Source organism: Carcharhinus amblyrhynchos, unplaced genomic scaffold (genome assembly GCF_965287045.1).
Source record: "Carcharhinus amblyrhynchos unplaced genomic scaffold, sCarAmb.v2.hapA scaffold_45, whole genome shotgun sequence".
Lineage (NCBI taxonomy): Eukaryota > Metazoa > Chordata > Chondrichthyes > Carcharhiniformes > Carcharhinidae > Carcharhinus > Carcharhinus amblyrhynchos.
The window spans coordinates 1837035-1862706 of NW_027649786.1; the positions used below are offsets into that span (position 1 = coordinate 1837035).

A 25672-nucleotide genomic window follows, 5' to 3' on the forward strand; every position below is an offset into this window, starting at 1 on the left:
CAGATCATTTATAAAAATTACAAACAGCAGTGGCCCCAAAACAGATCCCTGAGGCACACCACTCGTAACTGAACTCCATGACGAATACTTACCATCAACCACCACCCTCTGTCTCCTATCCGCCAGCCAATTCCTGATCCAATTTCCTAAATCACCCTCAATCCCATACATCTGCATTTTCTGCAGAAGCCTCCCACGGTGAACCTTATCAAACGCCTTACTAAAGTCCACATATACCACGTCAACTGCCTTACCCCCATCCACCTCTTTAGTCACTTTCTCAAAAAACTCAATAAGGTTAGTAAGGCACGACCTACCCTCCACAAAACCATGCTGACTATCTCCAATCAATTCATCACTCTCCAAATAACTATAAATCCTATCCCTAATAATTTTTTCTAAAACCTTGCCCACAACAGAAGTAAGACTCACCGGTCTATAATTCCCAGGGAAGTCTCTGTTCCCCTTCTTAAACAATGGGACAACATTCGCTATCCTCCAATCTTCTGGCACTATACCAGTGAACAACGATGACCTGAAGATCAGAGCCAGAGGCTCTGCAATCGCCTCTCTTGCCTCCCAGAGAATCCTAGGGTAAATCCCGTCCGGCCCAGGGGACTTATCTATTTTCAAACCCTCAAGAATATCTAGCACATCCTCCTTATCAACTGCAATACTGTCCAGTTTACAACTCTGTAACCCAGTGTTCTCCACAGCTACATTTATGTCCCCCTGCGTGAACACCAAAGAGAAATATTGGTTCAATGCCTCTCCAATCTCTTCCGGTTCCACACATAAATTCCCACTGCTGTCTCTAACTGGCCCTAATCTTGCCCTAACCAACCTTCTGTTCTTAACATATCTATAGAACGCCTTAGGATTCTCCTTAATCCTATCAGCCAAAGTCTTCTCATGTCCTCTTTTAGCCCTTCTTAACTCAATACGTAACAATACGTGACAGTTTAAAGTGTTCACATTTATTTCCCTATTCTTTATTCTATTCTGAAAGTATACGGAAAACACTTTACTTGACAATTATCAGACAATTATTTTGTCAATAGTCCAAGTGATTTTAATGTAGATAAAGGTAAGGAAAAATATACATCAATGGAAAACATAATTAAATTTTATTTAACAATAGGTTAAACAATTGTGGGCTTGTTTTGAACAAAATTAACGACAAGTAAAAGTTTACTTGCAAAGGTTGATTAGGGAAAGATGAAACATCAAGGACTATGGGGAGAGCGCTGGAGTGTGGCATTGAGATACAGGATCAGCCGTGGTCATATTAAATCTCAGAACAGGCTCAAAGTGTCTAATTGGCTACTTCTGTTCCTATTCTCAATGTTTCTATACTGATGGAATATCAAATAGGCAACCTGACAGTATTAAAAAGTTATTAAAATACAAGTGTGAGTACTTATAATCACCCGACAAAGTGAATTGAACTATTCCTCCATTTTCCACATTAATGTTCACTCCACCACTGAGCCCAAACATTTAACACTGAAACAAACCCAGGAAAGAATTTAACGGGATCCCTCTGGCAGGTTGGGAGGGGTAAGACTACAATTACCCAGATGATCTTTTCACAATCCTCTCCTGGCCTATCCTAAATTTTATAGGCTACGGGTATAATCCTGTCATTCCACGGAGCTGTTCTTATCTCGATGGAAGACCAGCTGAGCTCCCACTGAAACACGGTTTTTCTGCCATTTCCACTGAATCTACAGCTGGAGATTAGAGAATCCCCAGGGGATTTCTAGGACTGTATATATACACACACACACACACACACACACACACACAAATATATATATATATATAATTCTGTTACACCAAGAAAGTACCTTTTATACGTGGCTTTATGTATTTCACACTCCAATAAATCATAGCAGAAATGGCAACAATTAGAAGGCAAATGGTGACGAGCAAAGGCACCAGCCAAACAGGAACAACAGGGAAGATATCACCTGTGAAGTAAACACCAGAATTACATGATATTATTCACAACATATATCATAAACGTAGTTCTTTTAGAGTTTTCAGCAGTAGTTAAAGTTCATGAAATGAAAAGCTCATAGTTGTTTGGACAGCATCCTGGTGTAACTTCAGGAGGAGTCCACTACGTGCTGAGGGACGCGCTGAAGCTTGGAGCAGCCGCCGCAAAGGCACAACGGGGAAAGGCTGCACTGTAAGGCCTTTCAACGGAGGCAGACCGAGGGCCCGGGAACTGCAGAATACCCTCGACCTGCGTAACTGTGTGCCAATCTGAGCAATAACGGCACACAGTAATTTTTGAGGCATGTATATAGTTTTAAGCTTTGAAATGTTATGACTGTAATTTGTATAGAACTGTAAAAAGTTTTAATTCTGCACTGTTTGCAATTCAAAGACATGTAGATTTGCAATGGTTTATTTGAGATTTTTATGAGTAAAGTATATTTTTGGAAAAAATAACTTCAGGAGGAGTCCACTGGAACTGCCAGAAATTAGTTAGCAGACTAAAGTTACTAAATGATTTGAACAAAGAACAAAGAACAACCCAGCACGGGAAACAGGCCCTTCGGCCCAATGAGCCCGCACCGCCGCATCCTCCTACACCTACCCCGCCCTGTGTGTATGCAAGTAGAACCCCTAACTTAGCCCGATTCAGGGGAGAATAGTATCAATTTGTTACACCAATCAGCCTAAGAGCACATCTTTGGGGTGTGGGAGGAAACCGGAGCACCTGGAGGAAACCCACGCAACCACGGGGAGAATGCGCAAACTCCCACAGACACAGGCCCAAATCCATGTATCTGCACAGCTAGCGGTGCTAGTCACTGAGCTGTTGCGGCGCCCGTCTACCGGTCCAGGATCAAGCACACACACCGACACGAAGTACTAGGCCACTCCCGGAACCTCCAAGAGCAGCCCACACACGACCCACCGTGTGCATGCCCCTTGTTTGACAACAAGGTGGACCAACACCTGTGGAATAAAAAGACAAAAACGTTAACATGTAAGTCTGCATTTCCGGTGTCTCCCGAGGCTCTGACCCTATTTAATACCCTCTACTATAACCCTCCATCCTTGTTTCGCTCATGTGTCTATCTAAGTAAACCTTAAACAAGTCCAACGTGCCTGCCTCCATCACCCTACTCGGTAGCGCGTTCCATACTCCCACGACCCTCTGCGTGAAGAACCTTCCTCTCACATCCAAATTATACTTCTCCCCCCTCACCCTTAGATCATGACCTCTCGTAATTGTACCCAATCTAGGGAGCAGCCTATCACTATTGACTCTATCTATTCCCTTCAGTATCTTATATACCTCTATCATGTCCCCCCTCAATCTCCGTCTTTCCAAGGAGAAAAGTCCCAGTTTCTCCAACCTTTCCTCGTAACTCAGTCCTTCCATGCCAGGCAACATCCTGGTAAACCTCCTCTGCACCCTCTTCAGATTCTCCACGTCCTTCCGGTAGTAAGGTGACCAGAACTGGACGCAGTACTCCAAATGCGGTCTAACCAACGTTCTATACAACTGAAGCATTAGACGGCAGCTCTTATACTCTATTCCCCTTCCTATAAAGGCTAGCATTCCATAAGCTTTCCTCACAACCTTCTCTACTTGTGTCACAACCTTCATGGATTTGTGAACCTGCACTCCCAGGTCCCTCTATTTCTATACTCCTAATCGGTCTACCTTTTATCACGTAGCTCCTCTCTGCATTATTCCTTCCAAAATGCATCACCTCGCATTTGTCAGGATTAAATTCCATCTGCCACCTATCTATATCCTGTTGTATCACCTGACATTCCACCTCAGTATTCACCAATCCTGCCATCTTGGTGTAATCCGCAAACTTGCTGATCACACCACATACGCTCTCTTCCAAGTCGTTTATGTAGACTACAAAGAGGAGAGGTCCCAGTACTGAGCCCTGCGGCACACCACTGGTCACTGGCCTCCAGCCCGAAAAGGTCCCCTCCACAACTACCCTCTGTCTCCTATTGCCCAGCCAGTTCTCAATCCACCTAGCTACCTGACCCCGTATCCCATGTGCCTTAACCTTTTCTACCAGCCTACCGTGAGGGACTTTGTCAAACGCCTTACTGAAATCCATATAGATGACATCAACGACTCTCCCATCGTCAACCGTTTTTGTCACCTCCTCAAAGAATTCTACCAGATTCGTAAGGCAAGACCTCCCTCTAACAAAGCCATGTTGACTATTACTTACGTGGCGAAAAACTGCAGCAGGCGACGGTGCAGAGGGACCTCGGGGTCCTTGTGCATGAGTCGCAAAAACCCAGCTTGCAGGTGCAGCAGGTGGTCAGGAAGGCGAATGGGATGCTGGCCTTCATAGCGAGGGGGATTGAATATAAAAGTAGGGAGGTCTTGCTGCAGCTGTATAGGGCATTGGTGAGGCCGCAGCTGGAGTACTGTGTGCAGTTTTGGGCGCCGCACCTGCGCAAGGATATTTTGGCCCTGGAGGGAGTGCAGAGGAGGTTTACTAGGCTGATACCGGAGTTGAGGGGGTTGAGCTATGAGGAGAGGCTGAATAAACTAGGCTTGTACTCGTTAGAGTTTAGAAGAATGAGGGGAGATCTCATTGAGACGTATAAGATGATGAATGGGATGGATAGGATAGAGGTGGAGAGACTCTTCCCGCTCAAAAAAGACAGTAGGACTAGGGGGCACAGCCTCAAGATAAAGGGGAGGTGGTTTAGAACGGAGTTGAGGAGGAACTTCTTCACTCAAAGGATGGTGAATCTCTGGAATTCTCTGCCCGTTGAAGTGGTGGAGGCTGCCTCGCTAAATATTTTTAAAAAGCGGGTTGATGGGTTCTTGATAAGAGAGGGGATTAAGGGTTATGGGGAGAGGGCGGGAAAGTGGAACTGAGCCACGACAGATCAGCCATGATCTTATTGAATGGCGGGGCAGGCTCGAAGGGCTAGATGGCCTACTCCTGCTCCTATTTCTTATGTTCTTATGTTCTTATGTACGTATCCCTAATCAGATCGCAACACTCCAAATGCTCATACATCCTATCCCTAAGTACTTTTTCCATTAATTTTCCTACCACCGATGTCAAACTCACTGGTCTATAATTTCCAGGGTTATCCCCACTACCTTTTTTAAACAGCGGTACCACATTTGCTACCCTCCAGTCTTCTGGGACCTCACCTGTGTCCAAAGAAGAGACAAAGATTTGCGCCAGAGGCCCAGCAATTTCATCTTTCACCTCCCTAAGCAGCCTGGGATAAATACCATCAGGCCCCAGAGCTTTATCTGTTTTTATGCTACCTAAAAGCCCTGGCACTTCCTCCCTCGTAATGGATATTTCCTGCCACTGATCTACTGATCCCTCCAAGACATTACACGACACCGAACCCCTCTCCTTCGTGAATACCGACGCAAAGTATTCATTCAGGATCTCCCCCATTCCCTCCGACTCAATACATATCTCCCCTCCTTTGTCCCTAAGAGGACCAATTTTCCCTCTAACCACTCTCTTGCTCCTAATATAAGAGTAAAATGCCTTTGGATTTTCCTTAATCCTATCTGCCAAAGCCATTTCATGCCCTCTCTTTGCCCTTCTAACTCCCCTTTTAAGCTCCCTCCTACTCTCTCTATATTCCTCCAGCGCACTCTCCGTACCCAGTTGTTTTGACCTAACATACGCCTCCCTCTTCTTCCTGACCAAGTCTTTGATACCCCCTGTAATCCACAGCTCTCTAATCCTACCTTTCCCATCCTTCTGCTTAACCGGAACATGCCTTTCCTGCAACATTTTCAGATTGCCCTTAAAAGCCTCCCACTTGCCAACTGTGGACTTGCCCGCTAACAGTCCCTCCCAATCAGTCTCCTGCAGCTCCCTCCTAATCCTGCTATAGCTCGCCTTTCCCCAGTTCAGCACCCTCCCCTTCGGACGGCACTCATCCCTTTCCATTTTTATCCTAAAGTAGACGGACTTGTGGTCACTGTTAGCCACATGTTCACCTACCTCTACCTCAACCACCTGCCCCAGCTCATTACCCAACACTAAATCCAGCATAGCCCCCTCCCTAGTCGGGCTAGTTACGTACTGCTCCAAGGAAACACACATTTTACAAACTCCTCTCCCTCCGTACCCCCAGCTCTAGGCCCCCTCCAATCCACTCCAGGAAGATTAAAGTCACCCACTACAACCACCTTATTCTTCCTGCACCTGTCCAAAATGCCCCTGCAAATGTCTTCCTCCACTGACCTCGGGCTGTTGGGTGGCCTATAATACACCCCTAGCAACGTAATCTCTCCCTTTTTATTCCTCAACTCCACCCACAGCGACTCAATCCCTACCTCCTCCATATTGTCCTCCCTCTGCACTACTGTGATGTTCTCCTTTACTAACAGTGCCACCCCTCCACCTCTCTTCAACCCTCCTCTGTCACACCTAAAACACTTATACCCAGGAACATTCAGCTGCCAGTCCTGACCTTCACGTAACCACGTCTCCATTACTGCCACCACATCTAACTTCCTCACAAACATCAAGGCCCTAAGCTCATCCGTTTTTCCTGTCACACTCCTCGCATTGAAACAGACACGAGTGTCCCTCAGAACCTCCTTCTCCCTGATAATTTTCCTTTCACCCAACTCTCTCCCGGCCCCAGTGTCTAATGAGCTATCAGCCACATAAGAACATAACATAAGAAATAGGAGCAGGAGTAGGCCAACTAGCCCTTTGAGCCTGCCCCGCCATTCAATAAGATCATGGCTGATCTGTCGTGGCTCAGTTCCACATTCCCGCCCTCTCCCCATAACCCTTAATCCCCTCTCTTATCAAAAACCCATCAACCCGCGTCTTAAAAATATTTAGCGAGGCAGCCTCCACCACTTCAACGGGCAGAGAATTCCAGAGATTCACCACCCTTTGAGTGAAGAAGTTCCTCCTCAACTCCGTTCTAAACCGCACCCCCTTTATCTTGAGGCTGTGCCCCCTAGTCCTACTATCCTTTCTGAGCAGGAAGAGTCTCTCCACCTCTATCCTATCCATCCCATTCATCATCTTATACGTCTCAATGAGATCTCCCCTCATTCTTCTAAACTCTAACGAGTACAAGCCTAATCTATTCAGCCTCTCCTCATAGCTCAACCCCCTCAACTCCGGCATCAGCCTAGTAAACCTCCTCTGCACTCCCTCCAAGGCCAAAATATCCTTGCGTAAGTACGGCGCCCAAAACTGCACACAGTACTCCAGCTGCAGCCTCACCAATGCCCTATACAGCTGCAGCAAGACCTCCCTACTTTTATATTCAATCCCCCTCGCTATGAAGGCCAGCATCCCATTCGCCTTCCTGACCACCTGCTGCACCTGCAAGCTGGGTTTTTGCGACTCATGCACAAGGACCCCGAGGTCCCTCTGCACCGTCGCCTGCTGCAGTTTTTCTCCACGTAAGTAATAGTCCTTCCGACCATTATTCCTACCAAAGTGGACCACCTCACACTTGCCAACATTAAATTCCATTTGCCATTTCCTGGCCCATTCGCCCAGCCTATCTAGATACTTCTGCAGACTCTCCCCACCCTCCGCACAATTTGCCTTTCCACCAATTTTGGTGTCATCAGCAAATTTCGACACCCTACACTCAGTTCCCTCCTCCAGATCATCTATATAAATGGTAAACAGCTGAGGCCCCAGCACCGACCCCTGGGGCACTCCACGAGTCACCATCCGCCAATCCGAATAGCACCCATTGACCCCCACTCTCTGCCTCCTATTTGACATGATGTGGGTATGCCGGCGTTGGACTGGCGTAAACACAGTAAAAAGTCTGACAACACCAGGTTTTAGTCCAACCTATTTATTTGATAATATACTCGCAAGCTTTCAGGTTAGCCCCTTCGTCAGGTGAATGGAGAGTTCATTCACCTGACGAAGGGGCTAACCCGAAAGCTTGCGAGTATATTATCAAATAAATAGGTTGGACTAAAACCTGGTGTTGTCAGACTTTATCCTATTTGACAACCAGTCCTCTATCCACGCTAACACCCTACCCCCAACTCCATGCCCCCTGACCTTCTGTAATAACCTCTTGTGAGGTACCTTGTCAAACGCCTTCTGAAAATCCAGAAAGACCACATCCACCGGCTCTCCTCTATCCACCGCCCTAGACACATCCTCATAGAACTCCAGTAAATTTGTCAGACACGACTTCCCTTTAAGGAAACCGTGCTGCGTCTGCTCTATCAAGCAATTCCCTTCAAGATGCCTCGCTATTTCCTCCTTGATGACGGATTCTAACATTTTACCTACAACAGACGTTAAACTAACAGGCCTATAATTCCCCGCCTTTTGCCTGGCACCCTTCTTAAACAACGGCATAACATTAGCCGTTTTCCAATCTTCCGGCACTTCCCCGGAATCCAGCGACGTCTGGAAAATAACCACCAAGGCATCCACTATCACCTCCGCCATTTCTTTCAGGACCCTCGGATGCATTCCATCCGGTCCTGGGGACTTGTCCACAATCAGCCCCTCCAGTCTGTCGAGCACCACCTCTCTAGTAACAGTAATGTCATTAAGACCCTCCAGTCCTACCACCTTTCCATCGCTAACACCCGGCAAATTATTCACGTCCTCCTCCGTGAAGACAGAAACAAAAAAGTTATTCAATACCTTAGCCATATCCCCATCCCCTACCACTAAGTCCCCCTTCTCATCCTCTAAGGGACCAACGTTCACCCTAGCCAGCCTCTTCCTTTTTATATATTTATAAAAACTCTTGCTATCATTTTTTATATTAAGCGCTAGCCCAGCTTCATAGTTTCTCCTACCCTTCTTTATCAACTCCTTTGTCAATCTTTGTTGACATTTAAACCTCTCCCAATCCTCTTCTCGCCCACTACTCTTAGCTACTCTAAACGCCTCCGCTTTTAATTTAACACTTTCCTTCACCTCCTTCGTTATCCACGGCTTATTACCTCTCCTCCTATGGTCCTTTTTGACCATCGGAATAAATTTCCGCTGAGCACCAAGAAAGATCTCCTTAAAGATCCTCCACTGCTCCTCAGCAGACCTACCTTCCAACGCGCTCTCCCAGTCCACATTCGCCAATTCTTCTCTCATCCTACCGTACTCCCCTCTGTTCAAACAAAGGACACGTGTCCGGGAACCCACTTTCTCCTCCTCCATCTGCACCAGAAACTCCACCATACAATGATCACTCTCCTCAAGAGGATCCTTCACCGCAAGTTCCCTAATTCTACCCACCTCATTACATAGCACCAGATCCAAGATAGCTCACTCCCTCGTCGGCTCCAACACACATTGTTCCAGGAAACTATCCCGGCAGCATTCCAAGAACTCTTCCTCGAGCCCACCGCGTCCAACATGGGTCGACCAATCAATATGCAGATTGAAATCCCCCATAACTACGGCCGTCCCATTCCTGCACGCCGCACTTATTTGCGCGTTAACAGCCCGCCCCACCTCCAGATCATTATTCGGGGGCCTATAGACGATACCCACCAACGTCTTCCTCCCTTTGCTGTTCCTAATCTCTACCCACAACGATTCCACCTTCTGCTCCTTGGCTCTAATATCATCCCTTGCTACCACCCTGATGCTATCCTTAATCAGCAGAGCTACGCCCCCCCCCCCCACTTTTCCGTCCTGCCTATCCTTCCTAAACACTTGATACCCCTGGACATTCAGCTCCCAGTTCCTGTCACCTTGCAGCCACGTCTCCGTAATGGCCACCAGATCATATCGATTTCTGCTGATCTGCGCCACCAACTCATCCACTTTATTCCTAATGCTTCGTGCATTCAGATAAAGCACCTTCATCCCAGCCTTCACCTGGACCTTATTTGCCGGAACGCCACCAACCATACTCACGCCCCTTATTCCCTCTATTATTGGGACATCCTCGGCCTCTTCCCTTACCTGTACCCTCTCCTTAACTTTAGACCCCATAATGTCACCTACCCTCACACCCTCCCCCCCCCCCCAATTAGTTTAAAGCCCTGTCTACAGTCCTCTTTACACGATTAGCCACCACTCTGATCCCAGCACGGTTCAGACCAACCCCATCCCACCTGAACAGGTCCCACCTACCCCAATACTGGTGCCAATGCCCCATAAATTCAAACCCATTCCTCCCACACCAATCCCTGAGCCACCCATTCACTTCCTTAATCCTATCAACCCTACGCCTGTCTGCACTCGGTTCAGGCAGTAGCCCAGAGATGACCACCTTGTCGGTTCTACTTTTTAATTCCATTCCCAGCTTTTCATACTCCCTCCCCAGATCCTCAGTTTGCACCAGCTAACCTCCCTGCTAAGATACTAGTCCCCCTCCCATTCAAATTCTCCCCACCCCTCCTGTACAGTTGCCCTTCTCTCATAAATACCTCCTAGTGGTCTACAAAAGTAAAGCCCTCTACCCTACACCAATCCCTCAACCATGCATTCAGCTGCATGATCTCGTTATTCCTAGCCCTGCTGTTACTAGGCAGCAGCCCAGAGAATGCCACCCTGGAGGTCCTGCCCTTCAGTTTGGAACCCAACTCCTTGAATTGCCTATGTACATCTACCCTATTCCTCCTTCCTACGTCCCTCTCCCCTACGTGTATTATTACCTCTGCCTGGGTCCCCTCCCCTTTCAAAATTCCCTCTACCCTGTCCGTTACATCCTGTACCCCTGCTCCAGGGAGACAGACCACCATCCTGGAGTCACGCCTCTGCCCACAGAACCTCCTGTCAATGCCTTGGACCCTCCCATCCCCTACCACTATCACCTTGCCAGCCCCCTTCTGTCCCTCTAAGTCATTCTGTCCCTCCTGCCTATCCTTTTGTGCCCCTGTCGATGAATCTTGGGGGGCCACTGGGGAGGCCGGGGGACCATGACTACTCTTCTTCTTCCTCTTTTTCCGCCTAACAGTCGTCCACCCATCCTGCTCTTCAGCCCTTGGGACCTCTTCCTGCTCATGGTTCTTAGACATTATCTCTTTGTTTTCCCTGACCAGAAACGCATCCTCCAAACGCCCCTCGAGTTGCCTGACCCGGGCCCTCAAGCGCTGCATTTGATGTGAATGGAGCCTCTGTCCATTTCAATCACTGTCACTGATGTCTCTCATTGTCTAGGGCCTGGGCCTCTTTGTTAAACTGAGCCCTCCCCTGCTAGTTTTAGTGATGATGTGGAGATGTCAGCATTGGACTGGGATAAACTCAGTAAGAAGTCTCACAACACCAGGTTAAAGTCCAACAAGTTTATTTGATAGTAAACCCACTAGCTTTCGGAGTTTGCCCCTTTGTCAGGTGAGTAACCTGAGTCAAGTGACACATCTGACGAAGGGGCAAACCCCAAAAGCTACTGAGTTTACTATCAAATAAACTTGTTGGACTTTAACCTGGTGTTGTGAGACTTCTTGCTGAGTTTTAGTGATGTCAAAGGAAAAGGCGGTGAAGAAAGCATCTGGTGTGCTTGCCTTCATCAGCCGGAGCATCGAGTATGAACGTTGGCAAATTATGTTACAGTTATATAAAATGTTGGTTAGGCCACATTTGGAATACTGTGTCCAATTCTGGTCACCACACGACCAGAAGGATGTGGAGGCTTTGGAGAGAAAAAGGTTTACCAGGATGTTGCCTGGCATGGAATGTATTAGCTGTGAGGACAGGTTGAATAAACTGGGATTGTTCGCCCTGGAAAGATGGAGGCTGAGGGGCGACATGATAGAAGTTTATAAAATTATGAGGGGCACATATAAGATGAACAGTTGGAAGCTTTTTACCCAGGGCAGAAATGACAATTACAAGGGGACACAAGTTCAAGGTAAGGGAGGGGGGGAAAGGTTCAGTGGAGATGTGTGCGGGGGAGGTTTTTACACAGAGGGTGGTGGGGGCCTGGAATGCACTGCCAAATGAAGTGGTTGAGACAGACACGTTAGTGACATTTAAGGCTTATCTGGATAGACACATGAACAGGTGGGGTATAGAGGGATACAGGCAGTTGGCCTGGATAGGACAACATGATTGACACAGGATTGATGGGCTGAAGGGCCTGTTCCTGTGCTGTACAGTTCTTTGTTGTTCTTGTTCAAAGGCTGGTGCATCACTGAACAGAAACATGACAGTCTGAGTGTTTGGTGCCTAAGTTTGTAAAATATATTTGTACCACTACTACAACTTTAAAAGGTCAAAGCAAATTACTGCAGATGCTGGAATCTGAAACCAAGAGAGAAAATACTGGAAAATCTCAGCAGCTCTGGCAGCATCTGGAAGGAGAGAAAAGAGCCAACATTTCGAGTCCAGATGACCCTTTGTTAAAACTTTAAAAGATGTTTCACAAAGCTGTAATCAGGTATTGATGAACGCAAAGCTAAAGTAAAAAATAATTAAGGATGTTAAAACCAGGGAGCAGTGATTTGGGAGATTTTCTTACCCAAAATATCTATCGGAATTATACAAACATAAAGGAGAAAGGAGGTGGAGGAATTTCTGAAATGTGTTCAGGAAAACTTCCTTAAATCGGTATTTCTCAGTCCAACCGGAAAGGTGGGATTGCTGGATCTGGTGCTGGGGAGTGAGGTGGCACAAGTGGACCAAATGTCTTTACATTTGTGTGAAAGTGACCATTGTAACAAAAGGTTTAGATTTGTGATGGAGAAGAGCAAGAAACAAACGAAAGTGAAACTTCTAAGAAGAGGGTTATTTGAATAGGATGAGAAGGGAGCTCGCCCGAGTTAAATAGAATCAAAGACAGTCAGGAAAATCTCAAACAGAATAATGGGGAATCTTTAAAGGGGCCAAAGATGAGGAGAGAGTTTGAGAAGCTGCTGGACCAAAATCAAAGAGGTTCAGGTGAACTCTTCAGGCGAGGGCCAGGCCAAATATAAAGCTGAGAGAGGAATTGATGAGGAAAATAAGACTGGCAAAGACAGAATATGAGAATAGAATATCAGTTAACCCAAAAGGGAACCAAAAATCTTTGACAGGCATATAAATAGTAAACAGGGAGGAAGAGGAAAATGTGGGGCCTATTTGGGTCAAAGAGGGTGACACACACACAGAGATACAGGGCAAAGTGAAAATACTTGATGAGTATCAGTGTTTACTGAGAAAGAGGTAATGGATGGGGTGAAAATTGATAGGAGGAGTGGACTGGAAAGGCTGACTATGGTCAAATGGATGAGTTACCTGATTCGGATCGCTTGAAACTGCGGCTGCTGGAGGAAGTCGGGGTGGAGGTAGTTAAAATATTTTTCATAAACTCTCCAAGATACAGGGATAGTGTCAGAGGAATAGAGAGTGACAAATATAACAGCCTGGTTCAGGGAAGGATGACAGATAGTATTTGGAATTACAGACTGATCACTTTAATATTTATGGTGGATCAGGTTTTAGAAACAATGGGCAGGATTTTCCTCCCCCGGGGTGTGTTCCATGGCAGTGGGAGGCAGTGCACCGGTCACTGCTGGGGGTGGGATCTTCTGGCCCCACTGTCGTCAAAGGGTTTTCCCGATTAATGCATCCCTTGTCACCGGGAGACCCACAGTGGGGGTGTGCCATCGGCAGGACCGGAAGATCCTGCCAGGGTAAACGGCAGCAAGGTTTTGGTGAATAATCAGGAAAAAATGATGAGACACGGAAAGGTTTGAGTGAATTAAAGAAAGTCAGCATGGTTTTGTAAAGGACAGGTCATGCCTGATCAATCTAATTAAATTTCTTAATGCATTAACAAACAACCTTAATGAAGGGAAAGCAAGAGATGTCACCTGTAAGGATTATAATAAAATGTTTCAAAGTAAAAGGCTGATTAACAAAACTGAGCTACACAGAATTGGAAGTGATTTTTATAAATGGCTTCAGGACAGAAACCAGTGAGTGGTGGGATATGGGGGCCTTATTTTACCATTTTGATTTTAAGTGTTGGACGGACTTGAAACAGGGAGTGTTTCAAGTTGACTTTTAGCCCCGTTCTGAGGCGCCCCTATACACACACTGCCTATAAAAATATCTCACTGCAGAAGCCTGTGGGTGGGGCTGAACCCACCTGAAACCCTACAGTTCCGATCGGCACCTCCAACTGCGCAGAAAACAAAAACGATAGAATATCATTTCCTCCAATGCTCCCCTGCCACATCCCTCCCGGGCTGGATAATACCTCCCCCTCACCGCCACAGACATTGCCCCACCCCACAACATTACTGAACCCCTTCTCCACCCACCCTCCCCCAGACCGATCTCAGGTCTCTCCCCCTCTTCACACCACCCCCACCCATCTCAGGCAGTGTGGGAGCGGACCCCCCCTTCCCTCCCACTGATCTCAGGCAGAGTGGCAGCGGACCCCCCTTCCCTCCCACCAATCTCAGGCAGAGTGGCAGCGGACCACCCCCTTCCCTCCCACTGATCTCAGGCAGAGTGGCAGCGGACCCCCCCTTCCCTTCCACTGATCTCAGGCAGAGTGGCAGCGGACCCCCCCTTCCCTTCCACTGATCTCAGGCAGAGTGGCAGCGGACCACCCCCTTCCCTCCCACTGATCTCAGGCAGAGTGGCAGCGGACCCCCCCTTCCCTTCCACTGATCTCAGGCAGAGTGGCAGCGGACCCCCCCTTCCCTCCCACTGATCTCAGGCAGAGTGGCAGCGGACCCCCCCTTCCCTTCCATTGATCTCAGGCAGAGTGGCAGCGGACCCCCCCTTCCCTTCCACTGATCTCAGGCAGAGTGGCAGCGGACCCCCCCCTTCCCTTCCACTGATCTCAGGCAGAGTGGCAGCGGACCCCCCCTTCCCTTCCACTGATCTCAGGCAGAGTGGCAGCGGACCACCCCCTTCCCTCCCACTGATCTCAGGCAGAGTGGCAGCGGACCCCCCCTTCCCTTCCACTGATCTCAGGCAGAGTGGCAGCGGACCCCCCCTTCCCTCCCACTGATCTCAGGCAGAGTGGCAGCGGACCCCCCCTTCCCTTCCATTGATCTCAGGCAGAGTGGCAGCGGACCCCCCCTTCCCTTCCACTGATCTCAGGCAGAGTGGCAGCGGACCCCCCCCTTCCCTTCCACTGATCTCAGGCAGAGTGGCAGCGGACCCCCCCCTTCCCTTCCACTGATCTCAGGCAGAGTGGCAGCGGACCCCCCCTTCCCTTCCACTGATCTCAGGCAGAGTGGCAGCGGACCCCCCCCCTTCCCTCCCACTGATCTCAGGCAGAGTGGCAGCGGACCCCCCCCCTTCCCTTCCACTGATCTCAGGCAGAGTGGCAGCTGCTCCTCCCTCCCAACTGATCGCAGAGAGCCGCTGCACGCTCGGCACTGACCCCCTCACTAACTGGAGCACCCGAATCGGATTTATATGAAGCAGGTCTGTTTCACACCGATAGGTGAACATGTTGGTAAAGGGGGAAGTGCAGCCCATTAATCAATTTAAATGTATGTGAATTGTCAGGCCGTGATAAAGGGGGAACCGGCATGGAGGCAGGCACGGATTGTGCTATTTGTCTTACGCCCGACTTTACCATGTTTTCACATCTGAAAATGAGTGCAATGCAATGGTAAAATCAGGCCCATGGTTCCTTTTCAGATTGGAGGATAGGCAGTGGTTTTGCTCAGTGATATAACCATTGGTTTTTTTGATGTATATGATTTAGAAATTGGAATACTAATACAGAGTAGATTTTCAAAGTGTGTGGATTTTATCAAATTCAGAGGTGCGTCTGACAGTGAGGCTAATACCAATCCATTGGACTGGGACATCAACAGGCTAACAGACTGGCAAATGACTAGCAGTTGGAATTCAGAAAAGTATGAAGTGATATTTTGGCAGAAGGATAGAGAGGCAACTCTAAAGATTGCACAGGGACAGAGGGAAAGGGGAGTTGATGTGTTTGGATCTTTGAAGGTAGCAGGACAAATAAGAGAGCTGTGGGAAAAGGATTTGGATCTTGAGCTTCATATATTGAAGTACTGAATAAAAAAGTTATGCTGAACATTTCTAAAGCTCTGGTTAGGCCCCAACTACAGCACTGCATCCTGTTCTAGTTCCCAACAGTTTGTGAAGGATGTGAGGGTCCTTGAGAGGGTGTGGAGGAGATTTACCAGATGATTTTAACTGCAAGGTTAGGTTGGAGAAGCTGAGATTGTTCTCTTTGGACGATTGAGGGAAGATTTGATAAGAATATACAAGATTAGACAGGTATGGATAATGTAGACAATGGGTAGACATTTTTTTCATGGGTTGATTGTACAAGGACTCAGACACAAAGTTAATGCTTTGAACACAAAATGCAGAAGTGATGCGAGAAAGAGCTTGGGTGGAATTTTCCCAAAAAATGGCAAAGGGCTGGATTCTCTGAACTTGCTCACAGCTGGGATTCTCCAATCCCACTGCAGTGAATGGAGATTTGGCCGTGCACCAAATTCTCCATTTTTGCCAGTAGCGGCGACAGGGAATAAACAGCCGGAAAATTCCAGCTAAAGTGTCAGGTACTGAATGAAAACCGGTGTCTTTCTCCCCAGAGGAACAGGCAAGTTTTCTCTCCAGATTGTCCCACACTTCTGCAAAAAGTAGCAGTGGTTATGTTTTGTGCCATTATTTTGAGGGGTGGGACCTAAAGATGCCAGCAAGGCCAGCTCCATAGGGATTGGAGCATCCCTATATCAAACCAAACTTAAAGCCCACCTTCCCCATCACCGCAGGCATTGGGATATCAGACCCCCCTCTCCTGAACTACTCCTTATACACCTATGACTGTGTGGCCAAGTTCCCCTCCAACTCCATTTTCAAGTTTGCTGACGACACCATGTGGTGGATCAGATCTCAAAGATGAGATAGATTATAAGAAAGAGATAGATAATCTGGTGAACCAATCTCTCCCTCAAATGTCAACGAAACAAAGGAGATAGTCACCAACTTCAGGAAGCGTAGTGGAGAACATGCCACTGTCTACATTAGTGGGGATGAAGTGAAAATGGTCAAGAGCTTCAAGTTTCTAGGTGTCCAGATCGCCAGCAACCTGTCCTGGTCCCCCCATGCCGACACTATAGTTAAGAAAGCCCACCAATACCTTTACTTTCTCAGGGGGCTAAGGAAATTTGGCACATCAACTCTCACCAACTTCTACAGAGGCATCACTGATAGCATTCTTTCCGGTTGTATCACAGCCTGGTATGACCCTGCACTGTCCAAGACCGTAAGAAACTATAAAGGATTGTGAATGAAACCCAGTCCATCACGCAAAACAGCTTCCCATCCACTGACTCTGTCTACACTTCCCGCTGCCTCAGCAAAGCAGCCAGTATAATCAAGGACCCCACACACGCCGGACATACACTCTCCCACCTTCTTCTGTCAGGAAAAAGATACTAAAATCTGAGGTCACGTACCAACTGACTCAAGAACAGCTTCTTCCTTGCTGCCATCAGACTTTTGAATGGACCTACCGTATATTAAGCTGATCTTTCTCCACACCCTAGCTATGACTATAACACTACATTCTGCACCTTTTCCTTTTCAGTAAATGGTGTGCCTTGTCTGTATAGCAAGCAAGAAACAATACTTTTCACCACATACTAATACCTGTGACAATAATAAATCAATAGCAGGGCAACTACAATTTTTTTGCAATACTCCAGATGTGGCCTTACCAATGTCTCGTACAGTTCGAACGTAGCATCCCGACTCCTGTACTTAATGCTATGACCAACGAAGGCATGTGTGCCAAATGTCTTCTTCACCACCCTGTCTACCTGTGATGCCACTTTCAAGGAACTATGTACCTGCACCCCAGATCTCTCTGTTCGGCAACACTCCCCAAGGCCCTACCATTAACTGTCTAAGTCCTCCCTGGTTTGTCTTACCAAAATCCAACACTTCACGTTTATCTGAATTAAACTCCATCTGCTGTTCCTCACCCCAATTGTCCAGTTGACCAAAATCCCATTGCCAGATCTTCCCTGGCAGATGGAGTTTAATCCAGGCAAAATGTGAGATAAAGCATTTTGGAAGGTCTAATACAGATGGGAGATAGTAAATGGCAGAACCCTTAAGAGTATTGATAGACAGAGGGATCTGGGTGTACAGACACACAGGTCACCGAAAGTGGTAATGCAGGTGGAGAAAGTAGTCAAGAAAGCGTTACAGCATGCTTGCCTTCATTGGCGGGAGCATTGAGTTTAAAATTTGGCAAGTCATGTTGCAGCTTTATAGAACCTCAGTTAGGCTGCACTTGGAATATAGTGCAACAACCAGAGTTGAACACTATCAGAAGCATGTGGAGGCTTTGAAGAGGTACAGAAAAGATTTAAGAGGACATTGCCTGGCATGGAGGGCATTAGCTATGAGGAGAGGTCGCAGAAACTTGATTTGTTCTCAATGGAATGACGACCTGATAGAAGTCTACAAGATTATGAGAGGCATGGACAGAGTGGATAGTCAGAAGCTTTTTCCCAGGATGGAAGAGTCAATTACTCGGGGGCATATGATTAAGGTGCGAGGGGCAATGTTTAAAGGAGATGTACAAGGCAAGTTTTCTTTTACACAGAGGGAGGTGGGTGCCTGGAACTCATGGCCAGGGGAGGTAGTGGAAGCAGATATGATAGTGACTTTTAAGGGGCATCTAGACAAATGTATGAAGAAGATGGGAATAGAGGGGTGTGGTCCCCTATGTGAAAGGGTAGGGGGCTTTAGTTCAGTCGAGCAGCATGGTCGGTGCAGGCTTGGACGGCCAAAGGGCCTGTTCCTATGCTGTAATTTTCTTTGTCCCTTTGTCCTAGTCTTGGACTATCAGAGTATGGCATCTTGAGGACAGTTAAGATTGTTGTTTGTGTAAGAATTTGATTATTCTATTATTCTTAGGGTCTGTAATATCTGTGTAATTTATTCCTTAAATCTTCTAAATGATTCAGTTTGAATTTCTGCTAGTTTGAATTCTTTACAGGAAGGCAGTTGTTTGTGAGAAACAGATCATTTTATTGATTTACAGCTTTCAGTTCCTTTGCATCCTGCACAGAGCAGCTGTACACTGTCTTCATTGCCCATAGTACGTTCAGGTGTTTTTTAAAAATCAGTTTGAAGGAATTGTTAAAGTAGTTTGAACTTAGGATGAAACTTCAAACCCATGTGTTGCTCTGTATTAGAGGGACACTTTTCAAATATTACGGTTAAAACGTTGTTGACAAGAGTATGTGGCTTTATTAATGGCTTCTCTGTATCTGAAGAAAATGTATTTGTAATGGAATGTAAACTCGGAGGGGCCCAGGGGAAAAGGGATGAATATTTGTCTTTCGTCTATATGGCTTTAGTTACAGACGCGGGTGACATAAGATGAATTGCACTCCACAGCCAATTGAAGAAGTGAATTTAGACTATTTCCAAATAAAGGAAACCCTGAATAATGAGAGACTGAGGGATAAAAGTTGAGAAGTCTTGGCTTCTGGGCTTTGGCTGTTCTGGACACAATTCAATACCACTTCAAAGGAAAAGGAGAGAGAGAGGGACATCGCCTGCGTTGGCTGTACCAAGAACTCCTAGGATCTTGAGTGATGAGAAATGGCTATGCTGTCTTCTCAGTTTCCTTACAAGCATATGTAAAATTTTCCTTCATAAATTCTCCTTGATTCACAAATACTGGTTATTCGTACCTTGTTGTGAAGCAAAGCTGAGGGCCCTAGTGTTAGAAATTCAGAATTTCTCAAACCCTAAACCTTACATTTGATTTGTGGAGTTTAAAATCACCTTTTCCTTTATTAATCTAATGTTTTAATTTACAAACCTGATATCTTGATTGAAATTTCTTGTTCTGTTTTCAATTTTACGTTGTGTAGACGACACTTGAGCCTGTTTGTTGATTCTCTTGTTATTACAATGTTGCTCTGGACATCCATTAGACCTCTGGAATCCTGCTGGTAACTTGTTTCAGATTGTACTACATTATGTCCATCCTCACTGGTCCACTGTATCTCCGGCTGAGGAAGCCATCCACTGGATTTACACACTAGCTCAATTCCATTACCAACATATCCCTTCATCTGAATCCAGGGCTCACACCCAAATCCTGCAATAAACAATGAACAGGTTCAAAAAAGGCAATTGTTCAGAGCAACAGCAAGAACATTCATTGATATAGCGCCATTAATGTATCCCCCAAGAACACTTCCTGTGGTCAGTGAGAAGTATCCATTTAATAGTATTAATATCTAAATACAGACTGGTAATAACATGACTTTGGTGCAAGTATGATCTAAATATGTTCTTGTAGACACGGGTGATTAATGTAAATTAGATGTAGGTTCTTCAGACTAATTAATTTCCATTTATGTAAGGCAGCAGAAGACACCAATACCCACGGCAGATGTAATCAACTTGGAGGGGAGGGAGGGAGGAAATTGCTAAAACCAAAAAAATCCATTTATTACTGACCAAGTACACAGAAATATACATGGGAGGCGATAATGTTAGACCCAGAGCAATAATTCTGGTAATGTTAATGGATTTTCAAAGTTCTGTTGTCATCTTCTCTCTCTCATATTCTCCTTTATATTCTGAGCTGTAGGAATGAGGTTATTTATAAATTAGGATCAAGATCTTGCCCACCCTGCAGATTTTTCTTCTTGGGGTATTAATTGAGAATGTTCAAATCAAAGTGGCATTGACAGATGCCAAAGCTTGATTTTTCACCAGCATTGGCAATAATGGAGTTAAAACACATTGTTAAGGATATTGGACGATACTGGAATATAGACATGACTGACTGGCTGTACAGTGTTGGACCATTTTGTAAATTTATTGGTGCCAGGTAAATTTGTTCAGCTGTCAGTGACTGCCCCTCTCGGAAGATTCCGGGGCCTCTATCTCTAACAGCATTACCTGTCATTTCTCATAACTACACCCCCATGGAGAACTCCCAGACACTGGCAGGAATCCTGGATAATCTTCACTTGGGAAATTTCACCAGGGTTAGCAATGGTTCAGTCAGATAGCACAGTGCACATCCTGCCAGATTTTACCAGGATCCAACCACGGATTAAAATCCCTGGCCATCATCTCAATTCACCAGAGGAAAAGATATTAAAGACAGAAAAATCTGAGCTGAAGATTGTTGCTGATTAAAAGTACAGCCACATCTTCCAATGTCCAAAGCAGCAAAAACTGGAGTCTGTGTTATGTGTTGGGATTCTGGAATTTCTGGCTTGTGCACACATGGTAATTGTCCAGAAGTTTAATCCCCAGTGGACTAATTTGTGCTACATGAGACCCTTGAATGTCTCCAGCACTGAGCTGAGGGTTAGAGACTTGGATCAGAAATGTGGGACTTATCTGGATACTTACCCAGGAAATGTTACGCTGGTTAATACCTGGTCTCACTCAGTCCTTCACAAATTGAAAGTCAAACTGCTTTCCCATCCCCTTTGCCTCTCCTGCACTCACTGAGTTTACCCTGGGCTTATCCTGGAGAAGCCGTGCAGGCTCATTTCAGCTGCAGCTGAATTCCCAGTTGAAAATGAGCAGCTCCACTGGGGCACAGATATCTGGGTCCAGGTGTCTAAATTTCTTACAGAGCTGAGGGTTCAAGCTCCAGGTTTTCAGCAAAAAATCTAACAGGTTAGAGTTCCACCCGAGAACCCAATAGTGGGATGCTTCCTGACTCTGTACAACCGCCTTGGAAAAAACGGTGCCCCAAGTGGTGCAAATCCAACTCGAGGGGATTAGGAATGCAGTCAGGCCGTCACCTCTGGAAGCTAATCGCAGGCAACCACAGGGGCTGCTGAGCACTGAGGAGATCTGTTTAAAAGACTCACATCAACACTCTGTGATTTTGTTCCAGTTGTTATGTCAAACATTAAGCCTTTATCCCTCACCCCCTCACTTCCTGCAGAATGGGAATCCCCTCCAACTGTGAAATTTATGGTATATAAATTTCAAATCTACAGAAATGCTTTGATCTGAGGATTGGAACTGACTGCAGCTCGTTCAGGGTTGGGCAGCAAGGGGTTAAAGTTAATTGATTAGTCACAAGTGGGCTCACATTAACACTGCATTGAAGATACTGTGAAAATGCCCCAGTCGCCACTCTCCGGTGCCTGTTTGGGTACACTGAGGGAGAATTCAGCTTGGTCAATGCAACCAACCATTACATCTTTGGACTGCGGAAGGAAACCCATGCTGACACGGGGAAAATGTGCAGAATCCACACAGACAGCAACCCAAGCCAGGAATCAAACCAAGGTCCCTGGCGTTGTGAGGCAGCAGTGCTAACCACTGTGCCACTGCACCATTCAAATATCTGGTAAAATCAGTGATTGATCCAAAGAATTCACACATAGGTCAGAATCAATCAGGACATAATAGTATCAAGAAAATGCAATTACCATCTATTGACTAATGTAATCCAGAAGTCAGATTCCCCAATACAATTACACAGAGAACAAATCAATACCATATACGCTCAAGGATTATGCAAATCTGGTGTGTACACAGACAGTAATACTGGGATTGGATCATTCAAACCCTCATTAACCTTGGAGCCAGGTGCTGTTACTGGGTCACCTCAGACAGCAGGAGAGTTGCTCACACAATAAGAACTGATAATATTCATTTGGATATACCTTCCATTGAAAACCCTGGATTGTTTCACCCAGCAGGAGCTGAAGAAATCTAACTGGACCTTACCTGGAATCAGCTAACTGGACACTGGAAGATCAGGAGATACGTTTTGGGAAGTTGTATTATTATAAAAGAAGAGCGCATCAGAGTATTGGAGTCACAGTCAGATGGAGGATCGAGGTTGGGAATCACAGTGGGTGAAATCGGAGCTTTGAGACAGTGTGTTTTGGCGGTGTGTGTTTTATTTAAGTTTAAGTCCAGCTGTGGGGACTTGGTGTTGATTTGTTTTAAATTTTGGGATACTGTGGCTTTTTAATCACAGAAGTATCCCTGTTAGGGTTATTAGTGGGTTTTAATAAACATCAACATCTTGGTTCAGCCAAGATGTGAAATGTTGTTCTTTTATAAATCCTAAAGTCCAGGGATCATTTAAGGAGGCAACAAAAACCCCAGCACCCCTCGCTTCTCTACCCAGACCCCATAGGCCCGTTCATGCAAACCCCTTCCCTCTACCACCTCCAACGACTCTTATACTCTCCATGCCAACTTCCCACACATCCTCATACCTCCTTATGACTTTTGTACCAAGTTTGTGCCAACTCATATCAATCAACACAATGTGAATTCAAGTGAAAAAACTGGCTGCAGATATTGCAGACTGGGTATTGAAGTCAGATAGGCCAGAGTTTGGAATGTCACATTTATAGAAGGAACACAGGAAGCTACTGCGCAGGTAGAGCAAGTAATTAGGAAGCAAAAAGGTATATTGGCCTTTATTGTAAGGTGATTGTCATACAAGAATAAACCTCTCCTGCTCCAATTCTACAGAGCTTTGCTGAGGCTACACCTGTAATACCGTGTGTAATTTTGGTTCCTATATGCACATAACAATTTACTTGCATTGGAGACAATACAAGGATGTTTCACTGGATTGATCCCTGGGAGGGATCAAACCTATGATGACAGCCTGTGTAAATTGTGCCTCTATTCTCTGGAATTTAGAAATATGAGAGGACATTTCCTTTAAACATACAGAATTCTGAAGAGGCTGGTCAGTGTGGATGCTGAAAGACTGTTTGCACACTGGTCAGGGAAACTAAAACATAGGGGCACAGTTTCAGGATAAGGGGCCGATCATTGAGAACTGAGATGAAGAGAAATTTCTTCACTTAAAGGGTTGTGAATCTTTGGAAATCTCCACCTCAGGGGATTGTTGCTACTCCATCACGGAATATATGTGAGGGTGAAATAGACAGATCCAATATTATTCTTCATTGATTTAAATTTCAGAATTCAGTCAGAAATAGAAGATGAATGTTCTTAATTAAGCCATAGTAAACAAACAATTTAAATAAAAACAGAAAATACTGGGTAAACTTAGCTTTTATCCTCAATTTAATCATCCTTTAGTTTCTGTTATTCTGAATATTTTCTTTAACAAGCCAGTGTTGATAATATATTCTTCATGAAATTTACTGACATAATCAGCTTTTACTGCAGGACAAATTTCATCATCCTGAGAATGTTATTGCCCCATTGCTCACATCCCTGTTAATTGTAGCTTCACCACAGGGAGCATGGGCATTTAGAATTATCAAGTATATCATATATTACACCGACTGCTGAATAAATCTATTTTAAATTAGTTACAATTTAAACAGGGGGGTTTAAAAAAGACAAAGATATAACTTCTCCAAATCTTAACATGCAAGTAGAGATTTACTAACCTACAACTTCCAGTTCAACTGTAAATCTTTCAGAACCGGATTTGCCGTCAACCGAACAAGTATATTCTCCTCGATCAAATGCTGTTGTGTTTTTTATTCGAAGAGAAATGTTTCCTTTGGTCAGTTCATCTTTAAACAGTTCGGTCCTTCCTCTGTAATCATTGTGCTGAACAGTAAAATCATCTCCTCCGTTTCTGTACACATGTACTGGTTCAGCAAGACCCAATTTCATCCATCTCACCACCATGGTTCTGACGAATAGATCTGGTACAAGTTGACATTCCAATACAGCATCTTCACCTGCAGCAGTTACAACTGGATACTCAGGTCCTAGTATGATGAACTTACCTAGTGAACAATAACATTGAAAATAAAATAGATATTCATGAATCTGCAGAAGGAGAAATGCATTTACCAATCATTCAGATTCCCAGGCCCACTGACTATTCCATAAATATGGGTAAAAAGGTGTCCCAAGTCAACAAATCAAAATAAGGGACAATATTTTAAAATACAGGATAATTGATCACCCTGTCTAAAATATGCCTGCCAGAATAAAAACTCCAGGAGTTGGCAGTAAAGAGACAGTGCTTTATTGCACGAAATAAAGTAAAACAAAACCTCAAGCCTGTGGTGAAAACAAACCAATTCCAACTGGGACAATGTAATAATAGACCCACTCAGGGACCTGTTTTATACAGGGCTCACATACGAGCTCCGCCTGGTAAGTTAATTACCAATCCCCTGAAAACTCATATTCAATGACTCCTACAGGGAGATCAGTGATTCCCCATGCAAGTCCTGTGGGTTATTATAACCAGATAGAAAAATATTGGGAAAGTAGAGTTGGCACCTCCATCAACACCAGCTGGATGACAAAGCCAATCGTCACCTCGAAAAAGCAAGTTTAGAATTTGGTTGCTTCAGACTTTGGCAGGAGCCTGGAGTTTAACTCAGGACAAAATCTGAGCAGGCAATGGCTCTTACATCATTTCTTTATGGCTGTTTATTCAACCTACTGGCATCACATTAAGCACTCGAAGCTTTCCATCTTCACTGCCCGAGATCTATTACAACATCAGATGGTCGGACAAAATCTCCAACATGGAGATTCATGCAAAGTGTGTTAGAATGGAACCAGTGACAACTTTGCATTGGATGTAATGTGACCAAGTGGAACAAGATGCACGGGACAGCTGACCCAGCAAACCATGGAACCAATTACACAGTATATAATACTTAACTGACCAGCTGGTTCATTCTTAATAGGGACCTGTGTAGAATTTTGGAGGACTTGGAGTGGCCCAAGGTGAGGCCCCAATTTTGGAGTAATGATGTTTCTTTACTAAACCCTTTCTTTGATTTATAAGTTGGAGTAAG

At 45.5% G+C, this 25672-nt stretch overlaps 2 protein-coding genes across 2 annotated transcripts in view; both read right to left on the reverse strand.

Annotated features, from left to right (window-relative positions):
* Positions 1-24634, reverse strand: part of LOC145337239 (butyrophilin subfamily 3 member A3-like) — a 57310-nt gene extending 32676 nt beyond the window's left edge. Inside the window, exons 1-3 of the mRNA XM_080182030.1 lie at positions 24293-24634; positions 19735-20016; positions 1851-1973 (exon numbers count right to left, since the gene is read on the reverse strand). Coding sequence (XP_080038156.1) covers positions 1851-1973; positions 19735-20016; positions 24293-24539 — 652 coding nt within the window. The 5' untranslated portion in view covers positions 24540-24634. The remainder of the gene's footprint in view (positions 1-1850; positions 1974-19734; positions 20017-24292) is intronic.
* LOC145337237 (butyrophilin subfamily 3 member A1-like) overlaps positions 1-25672 on the reverse strand; it is a 360163-nt gene that overhangs the window by 309102 nt on the left and 25389 nt on the right. The window lies entirely within an intron of this gene.